Raw genomic sequence first — 20,381 nt, 5'->3', positions numbered from 1 at the left:
TAAATAAGTGATTAAGAACAACTTCAATAAGTGAATCAATTGAGTGCACCAGTATGGATACTGAAAAAGAATGTATTATATTTTACAAAATCCAAATACTCTCATAAAGGATTATGATTAATAAAACATATTTAGGCCTATTACCAACTGTAAACTAAGTCATTATTCTACAAAATTAGTCAATAGTAACATTTAATTAACCAACATGTCCTTTACATATTGTCATACTGGTTTTATGGTGTTCAAGCATCTTTATGATGTTTTTCACTTGCCTCTACATTCTTTTCTTTGACTGCACTCTTTAACTCACATGCTTGTTGGGTGACAGGATGAGGGGAAACGGTCTCAAATTGCACAAGGGAAAGTTTAGATTGGATATCAAGAAACAATTCTTTACAGAAAGGGTTGTTAAGCACTGGAATAGGCTTCCCAGGGAGGTGGTTGAGTCACCATCCCTGGATGTGTTTAAAAACCATTTGGATGTGTTGCTCAGGGACATGATTTAGCAGAGGGTTGTTTGAGTCAGGGTAGTATGGTTAGGTTGTGGTTGGACTTGATGATCCTTAAAGTCTTTGCCAACCTGAGAAATTCTATGATTCTATGTTTTCAGCTTAGAAATTGCATCACCATGGTTAGTTAAAGAAAGGAGCTTCTCTAATGTAATAAAAACTCTCAAATACTTCAACAGCTGCTGATCTAAAACAAGCATACTAGATAAACTTTGAATCTAGGGTCCAGTAAGTCAACAAAGTTGTCCTTAAGCAGCAAACAGAAGTTTATGATTTATGATCATTTCTCAGCTTGGTCTACGTTCATAACATGATCTTAATTTCCTTCTACTGTAAATTTATTGTCATACATAGAGTAAAAAAAATTAGTCATGTAGATTATGTTCTAGGCTGCCAGAATATGTATGCATTATATGTAGTAAATAAGAGCAAAAAACTTTCTAGAAATGGGCTTTTATTAGAACCCTGAATTGGAAAACCATGACCAGGGAAACAAAATCCCAGGCAGCTCTGAACATGTGCAGGATTTGCTGCTCCAGCTGGTCTTCAGGGCCCAATGAAATTTGTTCTCCTTCAAGGACAGAGAGGCCTCCCTGAGAGATCTTGATATACTTGCTGGGCAATCACCAACCACATGAAATTTAACAAGAGAAATTCTGTATCTGGGACAGGGCAGTCCTGGATATGTATATAGAGCAGGCAACAAGAGGTTGAAGAGCAGTCCCACAGAAAGGGATCTTGAGGTTCTGGCTGTTGGAAACCAGAGTCAGCAGTGTGCACTGGCAACCAAAAGAGCCAACCATGTCATGGACTGCTAGGCAGGTGATGGAAGGGACCATACCACTCTGCTCTCTGTTCGTGCAGCTTCACCTCAAATCCCGTGTACAATTTAGGGCACAACAAAAGAAGAACATAAAACTATTAGAAAGTGCCCAAAGGAGGGCTATGAAGATGGTGAAGGGTTTAGAAGGGAAGACGACCTATAAGAAGCTGCTGAAGTCATATGGTTTGTTCAGCTTAGAGAAGAGGGACCGAAGAGAGGCCTCATGGAAGCTTCCTCACGAGGGAAAGGGAAGGGCAGGAGCTGATCTCTTCTCTCTGGTGACAGTGACAGGACCCACGGAAAAGGCACAGAGCTGCATTAGAAGATGCTCATGCTGGATATCAGGAAAAGGTTCTTCACCAGAGGGTGGGATGGCCAGTGGAACAGGCTTCCCAGGACAGAGGGCACAATCCCAATCTGCCAAAGTTTAAGTGCTGACTGTCAATGCTCTCAGACATCAGGTTTGAATTTTAGGTGCTCCTGCGTGGAGACAGTAGTTAGACCTTGTGGGTCCCTTCCAACCTGTGATACTCTATGATTCCATGATTTATCAAGGAAGTTTCCCAACAACCTTCTTTTTCAAAATTATGTACACATTAAGTTTCAGATGGAGATAGGAGCAACAAAATGAACAGGTAGCTAGCAGTGGAAATCTTCTAAAATAGCATTGGTTCAAATAGTGTACAGACACACAGAATATAGGACACTGTCTTATTGTTTATATATCCACAACTAATGTCTGTCATCACTCATGTTCAGACACCTGCAATTGTTTATATATCCACAACTAATGTCTGTCATCACTCGTGTTCAGACACCTGCAATTGCAGAAGATGACATTTTATGGACTAAGTTATCATCCACCCAATATTAAAGCACAATTTAAATGACAGATGTTACTTACTTGTGCTGGTGGAGATTGCAAAGGATTGTTCTCAAGCAGTAGTACTTGCAACTGTGCCATCTTTCTAAAACAAATGGGAATCACAAGCACCTTATTGCAGGAAAAGTCGAACTTCACCAAGGGAAGCTGTACTAGTTCTAAAAGCAACAGAAAAAAACAAAAGGTACTGATTTTTTGTAAAAAATAATATTTCTAAATAAACTTTTTTCTTTGTATCATCAGATAAAAACAAGAAGAACTATTATTCGTCATAGAATAAAATACAGGATATAATATTCTCTTTTCTCAACCCCCCACCTTTTAAAAAATACAAATTCTGACAGGAATTTTTTGCTTTCCTGTATAGAATGGAGGAAAAGAATGTTAATGATACACAAGTGACAACAGATTTTAAAACACTTTGAGGCAGCTGACAGTTATCTGCATTCACAGGTAAGCATCTTTGCAGCTTAAGATACCTAGAATCATAAAGATAATTAAAGTCTTTAATGCTATTGTCTCCAGACACACAGTGAACTCAAATAGAAAACAATCCAACGCAAAGTAGTTATTTTCTGTTATTACTTACTCACATGATTAAAGACTTTCAAAATACCAAAAATCCTAATGCCTTTATGATAGATCTTTTCATAACTCATACCTTGGGGTAAAACTTCGAGGTAATTTCTTCTGACATTCAGTTCTTTTAAAGATTTCAGCAGGCCTATCTGTTGTGGCAAAGTTGTGATTTCATTGCAGCTGACATCCTACAGCAAAAGAAACAGAAATAATGAACTTTTGTCTCCAAAGTGAGAAATTGCAGCTAATATGTTATTATCAGTGTAACACTTCATTAAACTGAAAACACACAACTATCAGCAGCCTGCCTTCAGTGGGCAAAACGAGACGTGAGAAAACATTGACACATTATTCACAACCCAGAGCAAATATTTATTTAGAAGTTAATTTTGAAAGTTAATTCTGTACAAACATTCAGAATAATTTGTTTAACATGTTCTACCTTTTTGCTCACCTAAGTATTTCAGCAACATGATTATATAAACTAAAACGTGTTTGGATTATATATAAAACTTTTACTGTGTGAATTTGAGTTTTAAAAAGATTCTTATAGAGAAAATACCAAAGCAAAGATTAGAATAAATAGAAAACAGTAACATTCTTCTATAATAATGCTCAGAAAAGGCATGAAAGGCATGTATTCAATCAAATAGCAGGCCATACTAAAATAGGGTACGCTTTGCTAGTAATTACAAGGTATTTAACATATTACTGTAACAGCTCATTCTTACAAGCCTAGACAGGTTCTAAGCAGGTCTGATTTTGAGGGCTGAATTCAGCTGGTTTTAGAGTCTTGGAACCTACGGTCATTTTAGCATTTCCAAAGGAATAACTGCTGTAAAGTTGAGTTTAGCTTAAAGTGTTGAATGTTGCTAAACAAGTGAGTATTATTTTAAGGAAACATTCCCTACACACCAGCATTACTGTGAAGTATGATATTTTTATGATATTATCGCTATTGAGTTATCACAAAAAACTGCCATGAATTCATTCTAAAAAAATAAAAATCAATTTATTGGATTAAGTCAGTCTAAAACAAGATAGTTATCACATATTAGCTATCACTTTAACTGCCAAACTGTCTAAACTCAGCATGAAATCAGAAGTGCATTGAAACCTGTGGCCAAATGCCAGGTAATCTGTCAGCTTCAGTCACGTTACTTTCTGAATAGAAAATAGAAAAAGCCCTCTATCATATGAGAGCCAAGTGGGGTAATGCCAAATTTTCCCCAACAGATTAAGGGTAAAATCCTTCTGTACCCCTTTCAGAGGATTCTTGCCCATTCTTGATTGTTTCAGATGATGGATTTGTACAGCACATGGGAGCTCTTCAACTACAGAATTCCTAAAAGTCAGTCAGTCAGACATTCTTTTTATCAGACATGTTTCTTCTCATCATCTCACTGTTGCCAAAATTTCCTTCCCTTGTCAAAACAGAGTCAGGGAATTTTAGCTTTAAGACAAGGAAATTAAAAACACCAGTTAACAAGTGCTTTTTTTACCCAAACTACAATGCTGTTAATTGCAATGTTCCCAGATCATTTATTTTTAAAGTTTTACTGTCCTATTTTCAATTTACAAACTTTAAATGAGTTTATAATTAGATACTCATCTTTAGAGCAAAAAATTGAAATTGAAAGTCACCTTGTGGTAGAGAAACTCTAGATCAAGTACACTTATGTGCACATCAGAACAAGTCAGGAAAAGAGTTTTAAAGGAAGTGCAAAAGGAATGTCTGACAGTGCACAGCCTCAAAACATTCACAAAAAGACTAATCTCTTATGACAGCATGTCAGTATTCACCAGAGCTCTAAAGATGGTTGTATCCTACTAATCCAACTTCAGATTTTTTTTTTTTTTTTTTTTTTTTTTACTACTATGCATAGAGAAGGCTATTCCAGTTATACTTACTATACTTCATGTGTATATATGTGACAGTGTTTACCTTAAACTTCCCTATTACTTTGATAGTATTGCTTTCATTATTGCCAAAGTCAAATGCCTGTGTTTTTCAAGCCAATTATATTTTTGGAGAAATGTGGCAATTAGCAGTTTGGAACTTCACTTGATGGGCATCCACAGACAGTTGAAATCAAGTCCAAACTACTACTCAGGTTACAGGGCTAGTTTTTGCTGAAGGTCAGGCTTCTTGCATTAACATCATTATGTCCTCATTGGTTACTTCCTGGCATGACAACATGGATAATTTCTCACAATTAGAGAAAAGTAAGGCTCCCTGAAGTTTAACAGCAACTTCTGTGGCATGTAGCTCAATGCCTTTAAGACAGCTATTGAACTACACAGAAGAACCCTACCCTACAATTTAAAAGAAAATGTAAAAATTAACATTAATTAATGTACCAGTCATTCAATGTCACAGCTACAAAACGTTTCTAAATATAAAAATACAATAAAAAAAGAAGAGAAGGAAGAAAACTATTATTTGGGAAGACCTGACCTAACCTGCAGCATAACTGCTGTTACCTTTCTAGAGTGACCACAGAAGTAAAACCTGTTTCAAAAGTTAGATTAAAAAAGAAAATCCATTTGCCATGTACATTCAGATTTTACTGCAAGCAGCCTAAAAAAAGCTGTAAAACACTGAAAATCTGATGCTTGCCAAAGTGCTGGTAAACCAAGAACTGAATGCAGGCATTTGGTGTCTGCCACCTCTCAGGACTGATCTCTTGGGCCAGATCACCATCAGTATTGTGTGTGTCCCAAAACAAGAACATACCCTGCCAAAGAGCTGTTTGGTAGTGTCACCTGCATGCTATTCAGGCTGGCAATCCTCTCACACAGCTGAACATTTCATGCAACAACTGCAGCATGATCTAATCTTTTTTTTCCCCTCTATTAGTTCTAGAATAACAACCACCTTATTATCTAAGCTGCATGATGGTAAATATAACAATACAGATACAGCTCTCAATTCAGTGCTTCATCACAGTTCAGTCATAATAATGCAACCTATTTCATTGGAAATGTTCAAAGTACTCGTGGTAGAACCAACCTAAGTAATGAGGGCATCTGAACAGAAATATGCGTAATCTAACAAGAATTGTTACTCACTCCTTCAGTTTAACAGTTCTGTCCAGTCATTCCATCCCCTAAGTTAGGATGTGTTTAGTACTGCTCAGCCGTAAATAAGACTGAACCTATAATCTCTTACTGAACCTATTTTAAGCACAATAGAAACAGTGCTACAATCTGACACGTTTTTGAAGGTAATTCAATCAAAACAATTTCAGTAACCTGATTAAATCCCTTAAGAAAAATACTGCTAGATAAACTATTACTACTTACTAAAAATCAGTAAAATAGAACAAAACTGATATAGAGGATAACTACTTCCCTTCCCAAACCAGATTCATTACACTGAGGTGTTGGAGAAAGTCCAAAGAAGGACAACAAGGCTTGTGAAGGGCTCAGAGAACATGACCTATGAGAGACACTGCAGAAACTGGGGCTGTTTAGCCTGGGGAAAAGGAGGCTGAGGGGAGACCTTATTGCTCTCTTCCAATATCTGAAAGGTGCTTACAGCGAGAGCAGGGTTGGTCTCTTCTCACTGGTGACAGGATGAGGGGAAATGGTCTCAAGTTGCACCAGAGTAAGTTTAGGTTGGATATCAGGAAAGAATTCTTTACAGAAAGGGTTGTTAAGCACTGGAATAGGCTCCCCAGGGAGGTGGTTGAATCACCAGTCCTGGATGTGTTTAAAAACCATTTGAATGTGGTGCTCAGGGACATGATTTAGCAGAGGGTTGTTAGAATTAGGGTAGTATGGTCAGATTGTGGTTGGACTTGATAATCTTGAAGGTCTTTACCCACCTTAGCAATTCTGTGATTCTGTGATTACAATAAATAGTATGTCTGACACCATAAAGTGTTATACAAGAAAAAGTGAAGAAAGGAGAAAGCCCCATAGTTGTTGCTTCATATATGAGGACTCAGTAGCAGCACTGGCTCCTGAAGCAAGGTTAGTTCAACAGAATTCAGTGGAGAAATTATTATTATAAAAATGTCAATATGGTACTTTCTGATAGCAACAAGAGGCACATGATAAATGCAGCCAATGGTGATGCCAGCAGCTGGGAGAAAGTTCACATTCATTGTTTTGCTCTGTATAAACTAGCAGTTTCAGAAAACTTTGCCAACTGAAAGGTCAAGGTGAACAGAAACAATCACAAGGCATTACTCACGTGCCAGAGACAGCTCAGGAAGCACACAACATAAAAAGATGTAGATAAAGGGGGAGAAAAGGGAAGCACTTATATACATAATTTCATATATATTGTTTCTAAAATTATGTATAACTAAATAAATTTTAAGTTAAGTATCAAATAATTTCTGCACTGATTCTCATTTGTTAGACAGTGTATTACAGATGCAATGCAGAAATAGTAGTCATCCAGTCAACTTTGAAAAACCAAGAGGAATATTGTCTGTAAATCTGTTTAGACAGATGTTTGAGCAAAGTTGCATGACAAAAATAGTGAAACAAAATGCAGACAGACTGCTAAGATCAGCTTCATTAGCAGAATGCAACGTGGTAAGCAGACAGCACTGGGAGAAGGGAAGAAGAGAGGTGGTGTTGGATGACAGTACAGCTTTGCAGAACCTGATGCCAGAACCTGAAATACAGCAAAATGAGGTACCAGAGCATGTACTCAGTACAACAGGTGAAGAAATTAAACATAGAAGATGAGTTTTGAATGAACAAAGGCAGAAACGTTGCTTAGAATGGTCTTGAAGAGCAAAGAAAAAAGAGAATTACTGTTACTACTCAATACACTTCAGAAGTTAAAAACTTGCATTATAGTATGAGGCATTTGTTCCAACATCTTTGCAAATATTATTTTAATGATTCTACCTAAATACAAATAAAAACAAAATAGCAAAATCAGTAACATACCAGTTCCATTAACTGCTTTAGCTGACCTATCTCTTCTGGAAGGGAACCTAGCTTATTGTTACTTGCAATTAAGACTTTTAGAGGAAGACCACACAGGCAAGCTGGCAAAGAAGAAAGTTGATTTCGACTGCAACAAAACAAAGAAAGAAAACAACCATTAAGAACACCAATGACATTCTACTGCATACTTGCATGAAGTTTTAGTTGTATAACCCCTTCATTCTGATGAGTCAGATTTCCTGCAGATAACACACACAAGCTTTGGAATTGCAATCTTTAGGAAAACATTTGTAGATCAAAAATACCTGCATTACTGACTAAACAGTACTGTGGAGAACTACCACTCTGGGGGGAAAAAAATAAAAAAGTATTATATCACTTTAACAACAATTTAACAGTGATTTTCATCTGTTTCCCCTCCTAATGAACACCAAAAGCTCAGTTGAGGCAGTACTTAGCAGGTATTTCAATATTCCTATATTTTCACTACAGTCTACTCTATATGGCTTTTAGTTAACCTGAAAATGAACAAAACAGAATTCCAGATTAACTGGTTATTTTCTCTATTTCTTTTATAGTACATTTATAGTTGAAGATCACTTTGTACTTGTTATTCCTCCAACCTCACACACATCCCAAACTTAGTGGTGAACATTTTTGTAAGGAGTCAAAGTCCACAAGAAAAAAAATATACTCTTTTTAAATGCATCCTTTTTGCTCCTGATCTGCTTCCTGTTCACTGATAAATGAATATAAGCCATAACATTATCCCTTTCCTAATTTGATAGAAGGTAGCCAGGCAACAATTCAATTTAGCATCAATTCATAAAAACTGCTATTACTTATCATTGTATTCTGACTACCTAACAAACATTTCGCTCTATTGGGAACAACTTTCTTTTTCATTTTGGTAATGTGAAAACCAAAGAACAAGAAAAAATGTACATCTTTAATATCTCACAAAGTTCATTTAAGTGTTAAAAGAGCAAGTAAAAACTTATTTCCCTGTCCTGTAACCTATAGACCACATACTTCAAAATATTTTCCTTCATCATTTGAAAAAACAAACAAAAAAAAGGGTAGACTGCAACAACCTTACACTACAAGACTGTTCTGTACTATGTAGTACCCTTTACTTCATGGTAAAGGTGACAGAACACTGGAACTGTGTTGCCCAGAGAGATTGTAAAGCCTCCTTCTATGGAGACATTCAAGATCTATATGGATGCCTACCTGTGTGACCTATTGTAGGATACCTGCTTTAGCAGGAGGGTCAAACTATGATTTCTTGAGGTCCTTCCAACCCCTGCATTTCTATGATTCCGTGATACTAAAAATGATTTATTTTAACTTCATGGGAAAATGTTTCAGATGATTACACCCAGAAGTTGACTAAGTCATACAACAAAAATAAGATTTTATAGGGTGCTTTCCATTGCATTTTTCATTAGCAGTGCTTTGGGACACATAGGAGAGAAGAACAGCATTCTCCAACAAGCAGAATATAGGACCTAATCTTTAAGAGAAGGTATTACTTATCATGCCATATATTTCTTTATTCAAATTAGAGCCTAACAAAACAAGATCAGCTCCAAAACACTCACAGGCTTCCCTGAACACCTCTGCCAAGTGAGACACCTCTGCCAAGCACACTGCTTAAAAACAATTTCCTTAAATAAAACTCATATATAGTTTCGGTGCTTTTGTGGATACCACTCATCTCTTGGCATTACTTTCTAGCTCGGTTTAATATCTGGGCTTTCCTGATATGAGACACAGAAATATTCATTTTAGATTGGCTGTCTTTTTCTTGCCAGGAAGTAACATAGCTACAAAATCAAACTCTCTTCGACAGATTGCTTACTGTGTTCAACTTGTGTTGGGGGAGGTCATGTCCAAGTGAAGAGAAAATTATTTCAGGAGATTTTAAGTTGAGGGAAGCATCTTTAATTAGTGAAACTTGTAAATTTTCCATTTGTTTAGAATGTCCAACTTTAATGTGATATCTGATAGCAACTTTTGAGTATTATGAGTTTGCGATGATTCACATTCCATCACTACACTGAGACAATTAATTCTAACTCATAAATTTATGGAGATGTTTATGCAAATTTGATTTCATCCAATCTTAATTTCTTTATGCATAACTGTAACACTACTTCCAATTTATAAGTCCTACTCTTCACATGCGTGCATGTAGTAGGGTAGTATGCATAGGGTAGCATGGTTAGGTTGTGGTTGGACTCAATGATCTTTAAGGTCTTTTCCAACCCGAGTGATTCTGTGTTTCTATGTACTCAGGACACATTATTCTGTTTCAGTTTTAAAACCAAAATTAGAATTCCATGGCACATGAACCTCATTCTTAAATCCCATATTATTATATCTATTATTACAGTTTCTACATATACTCAACTGCAAATAAACCTCCGTGCCTTGTCCCACATGAAAAAGTGCTGACATATATCCTCTCTCGAACGCAAAAACACCTTCAGTTGCACTTTAACCAATAGACATTCTCAATATTGATTAGTATTCATGAACAGTTTTCTGGGAAGAGAGACAGAGATGTCTAACTCTCTGTCACTTCTTCCTAAAAAAGGTAGCAATTATAAATCTGTCATAAGAGGAGGATGTTAGTGATAAAAATCACTTTTCCTGTCCATCTCCCTTGAGAAAAGCACTGATCCTCTGTCCCTGCAATAAGCACACCTAACTTCGCATTATTTATTATCAAGTCAGAATGAAAAGAATCCAACCATGCTGTTTTAATTAGCATTCTCAATTTGTTCAAAGAATAAAGGGAAGAAGAGGATGCATGTTACTTAGTCCATCCTTACATAACTAAGTTTTCCATTTTAGCCTTTACAGCATCTTCATATAGAGAGCTACATCTACAAGCAATGATTTTTTTGGATTATGGTTTGCAATAAAAAGAAAAATGTAGTCAACTGTTCCAAGAACATAAAGTGCAGACAAAAACTCCTGACACATTCGCAATTAAACAGAAAATGTGGTAAACAAACTTACCTCAAATTTAAGTAAGTTAGCATTCGTAAGTTCACTATGGCATCTGGTATAATTTTAATACAGTTGTGGTATAGATTTAGTGTTTCCAGTGACACAAAATGGCACAATTCCGTAGGAATCTCAGTTAATCTGTTCTTTGATAGATCTGAAAAGAGAAAGAGAGAAAACACATTTTTTTAACCATCAGAAATACACATATTGAAAAATTATGCTTATTTATTAATAAAAGGAAATAAATACAATCCTAAAGCCAGACAACAAATAAAGCCAATGTTTTATTAAACAAAATAAAACTAGCCCTAGCCTTTAGAACTTTGAAATGGAACAGACTGTATGCAAAAGAGCAAACATTCAATTAAAATTTATTTGATCTAATAAAAAGTAATTATTTGCAGGATTCGATATGCTGAGAAAATACTTGAAACCACAACCCAGTAAAGACTCCAAAGCTCAAATACTGCGTCTCAAGACCGATACAAAAACAGACATACGCAAGAACAACTGTGTTCTATCATCAGAAACAACACAAAAGTCATTCATACAATCAGACTGATAATGTGATCTGGAGAATGATCATCTCTTAAGTGGAAGGAACAGGAATATGCCTAAGCAAAGCAAACAAACAAAAACAACAAAAGATGTCTGATAGAAAGGATACAAGAAAAATCGATCTTGTTGATCCCCTTGTATCTTTGTTGCCACTAGCTCAAGCTTCCTTCCCTGCTCCTTCAGTGCTTCTTTTGAAGCTTACTTTAAGTGCAAGAAGGTAAAGGATCCAAAGTTTAGCAAACACACTTCTAGAGCATCTCATCTTTTCAGGCTCATAAAAATAATTTTGCTTTTGTGAACAAGCTGGCAGAAGCTTGAAAATCTTAATTTTGCCACGTCAGGCTCAGTTTGCTGTACACAGGTGCAGTTTCAGCTCAAAACTATTGCCACTAGGAAAGTTTTATCACTTTTAGTGTTTTTCCTGTTTCCTGCAACACAAACTGCAATTCATCGCTCTCCATTCCCCTTGTCAGCCTCCACTTTGCTTCACTTCCAACAATAACCAGTCTCACTACTCCAAACTTGACCAAGACAACAGCAATAGCCCACAAGTGCATAAAGGGAGAGCAGTCCTGCTAACTCAAATGGTAACGTGGTTGAATTGAGCACCTCTGTCAAAATTATTCACCTGTAAGTTACTATAATACAGCAATGCTTGAAATGTTCTTCTTTGTCTTAGGAGACTTTGATGGTGGCTAGATGCAGCATTATCTCTATTTCTACTTTCCTTCACTTCTGCAATCAAACCAAGAGATAGGAAATCTGTGAATGCCACCCTTTCTTTAAAGTGGAAGAAAGCTCTTCAATGATCCTTTGTTTCAGTGCTTAATCCTCTCCTGTTTTCTGTTTCCCATGTGTGGCATTCTGAAAAAAACTTAACACAGGTTCCCTACCTTGCTGCCATAATATCTGATAATAAATATAGCTAGCAACAGAAGACCAACATGTTATGACTAAGAATTGTACACCAGATCTTCCTACTTTACAATCTGGTCTCAAAGAAAAGCTTCCCCTTTTTTAAGCCACACTTTCTGTAGTGACATCCCCACACCATTGCTATCATTTCATCCCATAGCAGGGATGGAGCAGGGTGGTTCTGAAGAGTAAACTGGAACTCAGCCCTAGGCTGACGAGTACCTCCAGGGACCTGGGTGGTATATGAGGAATGGCCTTACTCTTGCTCTGATTCTCTGAAAGTGATACACACAGCTAAGACTGGGAACACAACAGTGTTACTTCTCTCTATGCTACTAACACTGCTGCCTACCACCCAGGCCCCAGCTCCAATTCTGTTCTTATTTCCTTTCACATCAAATTAAATGATCTGTTGACACTACTCTTTCCTTATCCCAGAAAAAGTCTTGGACTTCCAAGAAATGGAAGAGCATCTAGATTGATCCCGTTCCTCTGACAGACATTAAAGAACACAGTAAAATTATTTATTATTATTTTTATTACAATTTTTACATTTTAAAAATTGTTCTTATTGCTATCCTTTGTTCTCAAGGGCTTCAAGACTGTTAATGTGAAGACAGACAAAACAAAATACCCACAGCTGATAGCAGATAAAATCCTCCCTGTTATCACTTAGGACACTGGGGTGTTAGACACAATGTGTATACAACAAAGAAATTCAATTAACTTACAACAAAGGAAGTCAATTATTTATTATTGTCAAGTTATCATAGGTTTTAGTTCATTTCAACAGTATTATATCTCTTGTTGCTTCCTAAATAACAATAAGAACAGAATTATATCTGCTGAGCAAGGCGGAGAGGTTGTGGAGTCTCCTCTGGAGATACGCAAAACCTGCCTGCATGATTTCCTGTGGAACATACTGTAGGAAATGTGGGGCTGGATTCTCTGATTTCCAGAGGTCCTTTCCAATCCCTATGACTCTGACTCTGTGAAAAGCTGTATGTTTTATTTAATACTCTTATTTAATACTCAGCTTTATTCAATCAAAAAAGGAGCATCTGTACATGATGCAGGTGAGAAGGAAGCCTGGGAGCTTCTAGGTGCCTTTGAAAATTCCAGGAAGGAAAGTACATCTTTCAATGCTGAAAAGGGAAACATTCTGCAAATGAACTTGATAATGTATCCCATATGTTTATGTAAACATTTACACAAACTTCTGAAAGTTACATAATTAGTTTGATGTTACTTACACCAAAGTACTTTTGTCTCTTTTGGAAAGTAATAGGACAAGGGGGAAATCACAAGGTTTGAAAGGACCTACAAGATCATCTAGTCCAACCGTCCTCCCATCACCACTGCTACCACAAGCACTAAACCAAATCTCACAGCCCCTCATCCAGAGGCTTCTTAAACACTGTGAGGGACGGCGACTCCACCACCTCCCTGGGCAGCCATTCCAGTGCCTGACCACTCTCTGAGAGAAAAAGTTCTTCCTTATGTCTAAGAATGTCTAAGAATGGTTTTAAACTAAGACAGGGGAGATTTAGGTTAGATATTAGGAGGAAGTTTTTCACACAGAGGGTGGTGACACACTGGAACAGGTTGCCCAAGGAGGTTGTGGATGCCCCATCCCTGCAGGCATTCAAGGCCAGGCTGGATGTGGCTCTGGGCAGCCTGGTCTGGTGGTTGGTGACCCTGCACATAGCAGGGGGTTGAAACTAGATGATCATTGTGGTCCTTTTCAACCCAGGCCATTCTATGATTCTATGATTCTGTAAGTATTGCACCTGACAGTTAGCTCTAACGTATTTCAGGTATATTCTGATATTTAAGATTTAAATTATTATACAAAGGATTCGTCATTACTAAGCCTGAACAAAACCGCACAGTCCTTGGAACCGTATGAGAAAAACCAGTGTTTGCATTTTGTTTCTGTCACAATTCAAAACATTTTCAGAAAGTTTTTGAAAATGTTTCATTTCATTGGGTTCATTACTCCAGGAAAGAGAAGAATAAAGAAACTATTATACAACAGCTTTTGAAAACATTTTTAAAATATAGAAGTAGTTGGCAAATCTTTTTTTTTTTTTTACTGTATTTTTTTTTTTCAACTCCATATTTCCCAAATCACAAAGCTGCACAACACCCTTGCTTCATTAATTAATATATATATATATATATATATATATAAAACACCTCAGGGCAACTAAAAATAATGCCATTATTGTAGAGACTTGCTTTTGCTACAGAAATAGAAAGGAACAGATAGACAGATAGGATTTGGTAGACTTTAAAGAAGTTTTGACTAAGCTGATTCCAGTTTCTAATCCACAAAGTAATGAATCCATTGTGGTACATTAATGGTCACTAAAACTATACATGGGTTTAACTTGAGGTGACTACTTCCTGTTATTCCATTATGGAACGGGCAACACAAAGACAAATAGCCCAGCAGTGGGGAGGGCACCAGAGCAAGCTTTGTATGTTTTACATGGAATACACTGTTCATTCAGTATTTTATTTCAAACACCATTTGGCTTTATTTCATCTCTTCCTGCCAAAAACAAGTTTGTTAAAACTCCAAAATAAAGGAATGGAACACAAAAAAATAAGCAAGTCAGCTAAGAAAAATATCAAATGGATTCGTGATCTTTAAAAAAAAAAAATCACTCCGATTTTGGAGCAACGACACTGCTTTTGTACAAAGAAATGTTACTATGTTGGAAGCTGGACAGGAACTACACAAAACGAGCACTTCCTCAGCTGGGAGTGAACAATGAAAAGCAAAATTTGGGGCCAGCAAGGAGCAACTCACAGCTGGCTCCAAGCCATGTTTGGGGAACGGGCACAGGGCTCCAGGCTGTCAGCAGAGCAGAGATTGCTGAGCCCACCCTCGGGACATAACCTTGCAGTTCTTGGAGCCCCAGTGAAATCCCACTGCTGACCACAACCTTTGCAACTGATTTGTTGACCATACAGAGCTTTAAGGCCAGTCATCCATTAGATAAATATGCCCGTGCATTTCTACGTCACAAATCTTTGCCAAGATTTTTAAGGAATGTAGTTTCTTGAAAAGCAGTGATTTAAAATGTTCAGATTATAGAAAAATACATTATAAACTTGTATTTATTTAAAAAAAAAAACCTTCAAAAGGCCCAAGTTAGAATTGAGAATCTGCCCACAAGTGAGCAGGAAAAGAATAATAAACATATAATCGAAATAGAAGAAATCTCTTAGATATGGAGTTTCAAAATTGAGAAATTGAATGGTAAAAAAAAAAAATAAATCACCCAAACAACCTTTACTATGGCCCATCAAGTTCCTATTTTTGTAGTCTTCAGTTCTTACCAAGCAAAAGACAGGAATTATTTTGAAGAAGGTATTTGCATTTGTACTGAGATGCCATTCAAGGTATTCAAATGAGATGTCTGAATTGGATTGACAAAGAAAAAAAAAGGATTGACAAAAAATTCAAGCAATACACTGCATGAGCTTAAAAAAAAAAACAACACAGTAAATTCAACTCCAACTTCAGAGGAAAGTTATGCATAAAAAAACACTGGGAAATGCATTTTAAAAAAGCATATGTAACACACAATACAACCATATGGAGCTTTACCATTTTTACCATTCCCTTGTTTTCAGCTGTCTTTTAGGAGGCCTGCATTTCCATATGAGCCAATTGTACCTTAACTGATAATTAAAGTCACGAACTGATGGTACTGTATCTCAGACAACTGAAATCAGTAGTTAAATGCACTTTAGGCCTTCAGCAACTCTGCATCCCACCCATACTTGCTGTGGCAAAGGCAAATGGTCTATTATTAGAAAAACTGTGCCTATTTTCCATCTAGGTGGCAGGAGAATGCATTATCCTGTAGACAAATGCCATATGTTAATTGTGAAAACACTGCAGCACGACTTTAATATGTTGCAGGCTTCTGAGATACACTCTAAAACTTGGTGTTATTGAGCAGAGCAGCACATCTTACCCCCACTGCTTCCCATCCCTAGCTGGCAGTGTCACTGAGTAATGCCCTGGAGATGCTCCTACTGTCACCAGCCACTTCTACTGCCAGAGATGCTATACACACAACAAAGTGAGTTGCACAGACCTCCACCAAATCTTGTGTCCAATGCATTCTGGTGGAAAAATACTCTGACCAGATTATGAAGTGACACTGCTGTTTCACACATAAAACCTAAGCATTACTTTGTGCAGCTCTATGAACTCTATGTATTACTGTCAATTGCCACAATTGCCATAGCAATCATTCACTGACCGCAGTTATCAGGGTCTAAATTCAGGATTTCGGAGGGAGAAATGACAGGAGGCTGAAGGAAAGCAACACCGAGAGAAGCACAGTGCAAAGCCTGGTGGAGATGTTACCACAAGAGGGAGTCCCGCCCTCACAGACCCGGCCAACCCTGCAGCAGCGCTGCCCAGACCATCTGTAAGGAATGGAAAGCACAGAAATAGCAAGGCACACCTACACAAAAACTCAAAAAAAAAAAAAAAAACACCTTCCTCCAGCCTTCCTTCAGGTGTAACATAAAAACCTCTCTCATCTGTCTGCAGTTACAGCCAAAGCAGTACTAAGCCTAGGTAAGCCAGGAATAGCATGAGAAACTGGATGATGCACTTAAAGACCTTGCATACAGCCTTGCTTCTCCCCAGAGACATCACTTGTTCTGCTGCTGTATTTCATTTGCCACTCCATTAGAGAATATGTGGGTTACTTTTCCACAATGCAGTGTAACCTCCCAATAAAGTGTATTCATTGCTGGTGTAAACAATGTGCTATCCACATTTATTCTCAAGTAGAGCTCTAACTATCCTGAAGCAACCCAAAGTCATCAGCCATCTCTTCCTGAAGCTAAAACTGAGCAAACTTCAAGGGTGAGCAAAAGAAGGAGAGAGAACAAGGGAAGTGCTAACTCAGTAATGGTTACATGGAAACGCATTCTCATGGTTAACTCAAGCACACTCCAGTTCCTCAGAGACAAAGGAAACGTCTCTGCAAGTAACATACTCAACAGAACATCACAAGCCTGGACAAAGAAAGGGGATGCTAATGCAGCAGTCTGCTTCTATTGCTCTGTCCTACTGCCTAGCTTTAGGTGGTAACATAAAACATTCACATTTTCTCCTTTACCCGCCATCTCTTCCTCTTTAGGACATCAGCAGTTTGGGGTTAAGGCTAGCAGAAAATAAGGTTCTTGAGACACCTTTGTTGCCATAAAAAAAAAAGATCAGCCTAGTGTGGAAGTTTGTGGAGCTCCCTAAAAACACACTGAAAACCACTGCAATTCTTCCTGCAGAACACTATGGAGGTGTTAAGAGATCTGGGATCTCAGTTCATAAACTAGAAACTCACTCTTTGTTGTTTTCAGCCTTCAAAGTAGGTTGGTTCATGGAGAATACTTGAGTAAGTGTTCAAACTACACACTGGCCAGCTGATCATCTTAGTTATCTGCCTAATCTGTTAGCAATGGCATGTATAAGAAAATTTAATAGTGAACAGACAACTCCTATGGAAGCTGGATCTTCCCTGATTCCTCTACAGAAACAAAAAGGATACCTCAATGCTGAAAAGTCCTCCAGATTTGCTTCAGCCATCAAGGGTGCACTTTAATTATTAGCACAGAACACTGAAATCATAGTTTGCCCACACAGTTTACCTGCAGGGACTTTCAGATATCTTACAGTCTTTTCACATGAATAACACTCACATGAATTATGAGGCTCTTCCCTAAAAGAACAACGACCACAGCTTTCACTAAGTTCAAAAGAAAACTTCAAAAGCTGTAAACTGTATGCAAACACAACCCATTTCAGACAAGCCACTTATTGCAGGGAAGAGGGAAAGATCAAGTAAAAACACGCATTACATTCTATCCTAAAGATGGTAGTAGATCCCTGCAAGGATATACTCTGTTGCCTTCTGTTATACATCTCTTGTCTCAGCCCTAAAGATCTCCTTTCTTCAGGTTGTTTCCTTTGGAAACTAACACTTTCCACTGGGGAATTCCCTATGATGCACTCATACACAGCAAAGATCCGATCTAGTGGTCTAGAAGCTTTCCAGCCCACAGACAGAATGCTACCAGAAAGAATAAGCTGAACACAATGCCACAGATTTTCACTTCATTCTCAGTTGTAAAGCCTATTACTATTTTTCCTCAAGCTGTAAAGAAAGGATACCATTTATGCTCTGCATTATCTGCCTTGGTGACTATTCAAAGAAGGGTTACCTCATATTTCCCACTATGTAGAAGCTAGAACATCACTGACTGCTGAAAAGAAACTCAGCTGCCCACACTACAAAGATGGTTATTTTTCATATCTGACAGACTAAAATACAGATATGTTCATTTTTAATTCATTTTTACACTTGAACTGTGCCACATTCTGTAACAGATTTTCCTTCAAACAAGGAAATTAATGGAAGTTATTTGATCTTTGAGCGCATCAAAGGTGTGTAGACAAATATACGGTCGAGCGATCTGATGCCAATTTACAGCAACAGGGGAAGTAGAGATTTCTCATTTAATTACTTCCTTTTCTGCCCATACATCTCACACAGATGCTGGGGTTAATCAGCCTTACTTTCATTATTCACATACTCCCCCCACAGCCATTCTTGAAACTTCACAAAACTTAACAGTGACATTTTACCAACACAAAGCTGCTCTGTACTATGAAAGTTTACTTACTCCATTTTGCACACCCTTAAACAATGAGCTAATTATGTGACTATTAGAAAGGAGGTATATTTGAAAAATCTGAAAGATAAGGCTGAGAAATACTTCAGCTATCTAAATTCAAGCAGGAATCGTGACAGCAACATTACCTGAGACTGAAGTTCCAAAAAAGAAAATCCTGAAATAAACAAAGAATTCAACTATAATAACTAATCAGGTGATTGCTCTTAAATAAAAAAAAGAAAAAAAAGAAAAAAAAGAAAAAAAAAAGGAAAACTAGTAAGTACAGTCCATACTGTCTCTATCCTTAAAACACAAGCAAACTATTAATCTGGAATCACTAAACCTGTCAATTTTGTAACAAGAGCCCCATTCCATTTAACTGCTTCCATGGTTCTTTTCACATTTATTACAACCTCTGTCAACCTTCTAATTCTTCTGCTTTAAAAAAAAAAAAAAAAAAAACAACTTTGTTTTCTTAAGGGAAAAGAAAACCAGAAAATCACTAAGGTGGGTAAAGACCTTCAAGATCAAGTCCAACCACAACCTGACCATACTACCCTAATTCTAACAACCCTCTGCTAAATCATGTCCGTGAGCACCACATCCAAACACATTCGGGGACTCAACCACCTCCCTGGGGAGCCTATTCCAGTGCTTAACAGCCCTTTCAGTAAAGAAGTTTTACCTGATATCCAACCTAAACCTCTCCTGGTTCAACTTAAGGCCATTTCTCCCTATCCTGTCACCTGTCACCAGTGAGCAGCCCCGCTCTCGCTGTAAGCACCTTTCAGGTATTGGAAGAGAGCAATAAGGTCCCCCCCTCTGCCTCCTTTTCCCCAGACTAAACAAAACAAAACAAACCCAGTTCCTTCAGTCACGTAGTTGTAATGTTTGTCAGTAAGAAGATGGGTTGGGACTATGGATAACATTATTTTTTTTTAACCATTTTAACAAGTCACAGTTTACACCAGAAATGTAACTGAATCTCTAATCCATCATCAGACACATAGATGCAAAAAGACTGTAAAGGAAGAAAAAACACAAACACATTCTCTTTCTAGTTATAAACAATTTGATGCCTGTAAGAGGGTAGGCAAAAATCACATTATGCTTGCCAGTGTATTTACTTGGGTACCTAGGTGGAAATAAGCCAGCAAAAATTAGTAGCAACTGTAGGCCTGTTTCCAACCACAGGTAAGTATCAGCGCTCTTGGCACATAACAACTGCATGGCAATGTATATCCCATACCATCTTGCATCAGGTTCACCAATTACAGCTGGGGTAAAGAAGGAGGAGTGATGGCATTTATCTTCCCAATAAACACATGATGAACCTTGCTTGCCTGGACGTGGCTGAACACCTGCCTGCTGATGGCAAGCAGTGAATTAACTCACTGTTCTGCTTTGCTTGCTTTGTTCAGTAACCTGTCTTCTTGAGTTCTCACACTTCTACCTTCCTGATTCTGTC

The 20,381-nt window shown here is 37.5% G+C and overlaps 1 protein-coding gene across 5 annotated transcripts in view; it reads right to left on the bottom strand.

The window, feature by feature from the left end:
• LRCH1 (leucine rich repeats and calponin homology domain containing 1) overlaps positions 1–20,381 on the bottom strand; it is a 121,214-nt gene that overhangs the window by 54,514 nt on the left and 46,319 nt on the right. For all 5 annotated transcript variants that reach the window (XR_016461850.1, XR_016461851.1, XM_090131712.1 and 2 more), the window contains exons 2-5: positions 10,739–10,883; positions 7,709–7,835; positions 2,877–2,982; positions 2,237–2,373 (exon numbers count right to left, since the gene is read on the bottom strand). Coding sequence is in view for 3 of the 5 variants with exons in the window: in XM_090131712.1 (XP_089987838.1) it covers positions 2,237–2,373; positions 2,877–2,982; positions 7,709–7,835; positions 10,739–10,883 (515 nt within the window). In the remaining 2 variants the exon portion in view is untranslated. The remainder of the gene's footprint in view (positions 1–2,236; positions 2,374–2,876; positions 2,983–7,708; positions 7,836–10,738; positions 10,884–20,381) is intronic.

Source organism: Phasianus colchicus, chromosome 1 (genome assembly GCF_987193195.1).
Source record: "Phasianus colchicus chromosome 1, bPhaCol1.hap1.1, whole genome shotgun sequence".
Taxonomy (NCBI): domain Eukaryota; kingdom Metazoa; phylum Chordata; class Aves; order Galliformes; family Phasianidae; genus Phasianus; species Phasianus colchicus.
This window is presented reverse-complemented; position numbering and strand designations above follow the sequence as displayed.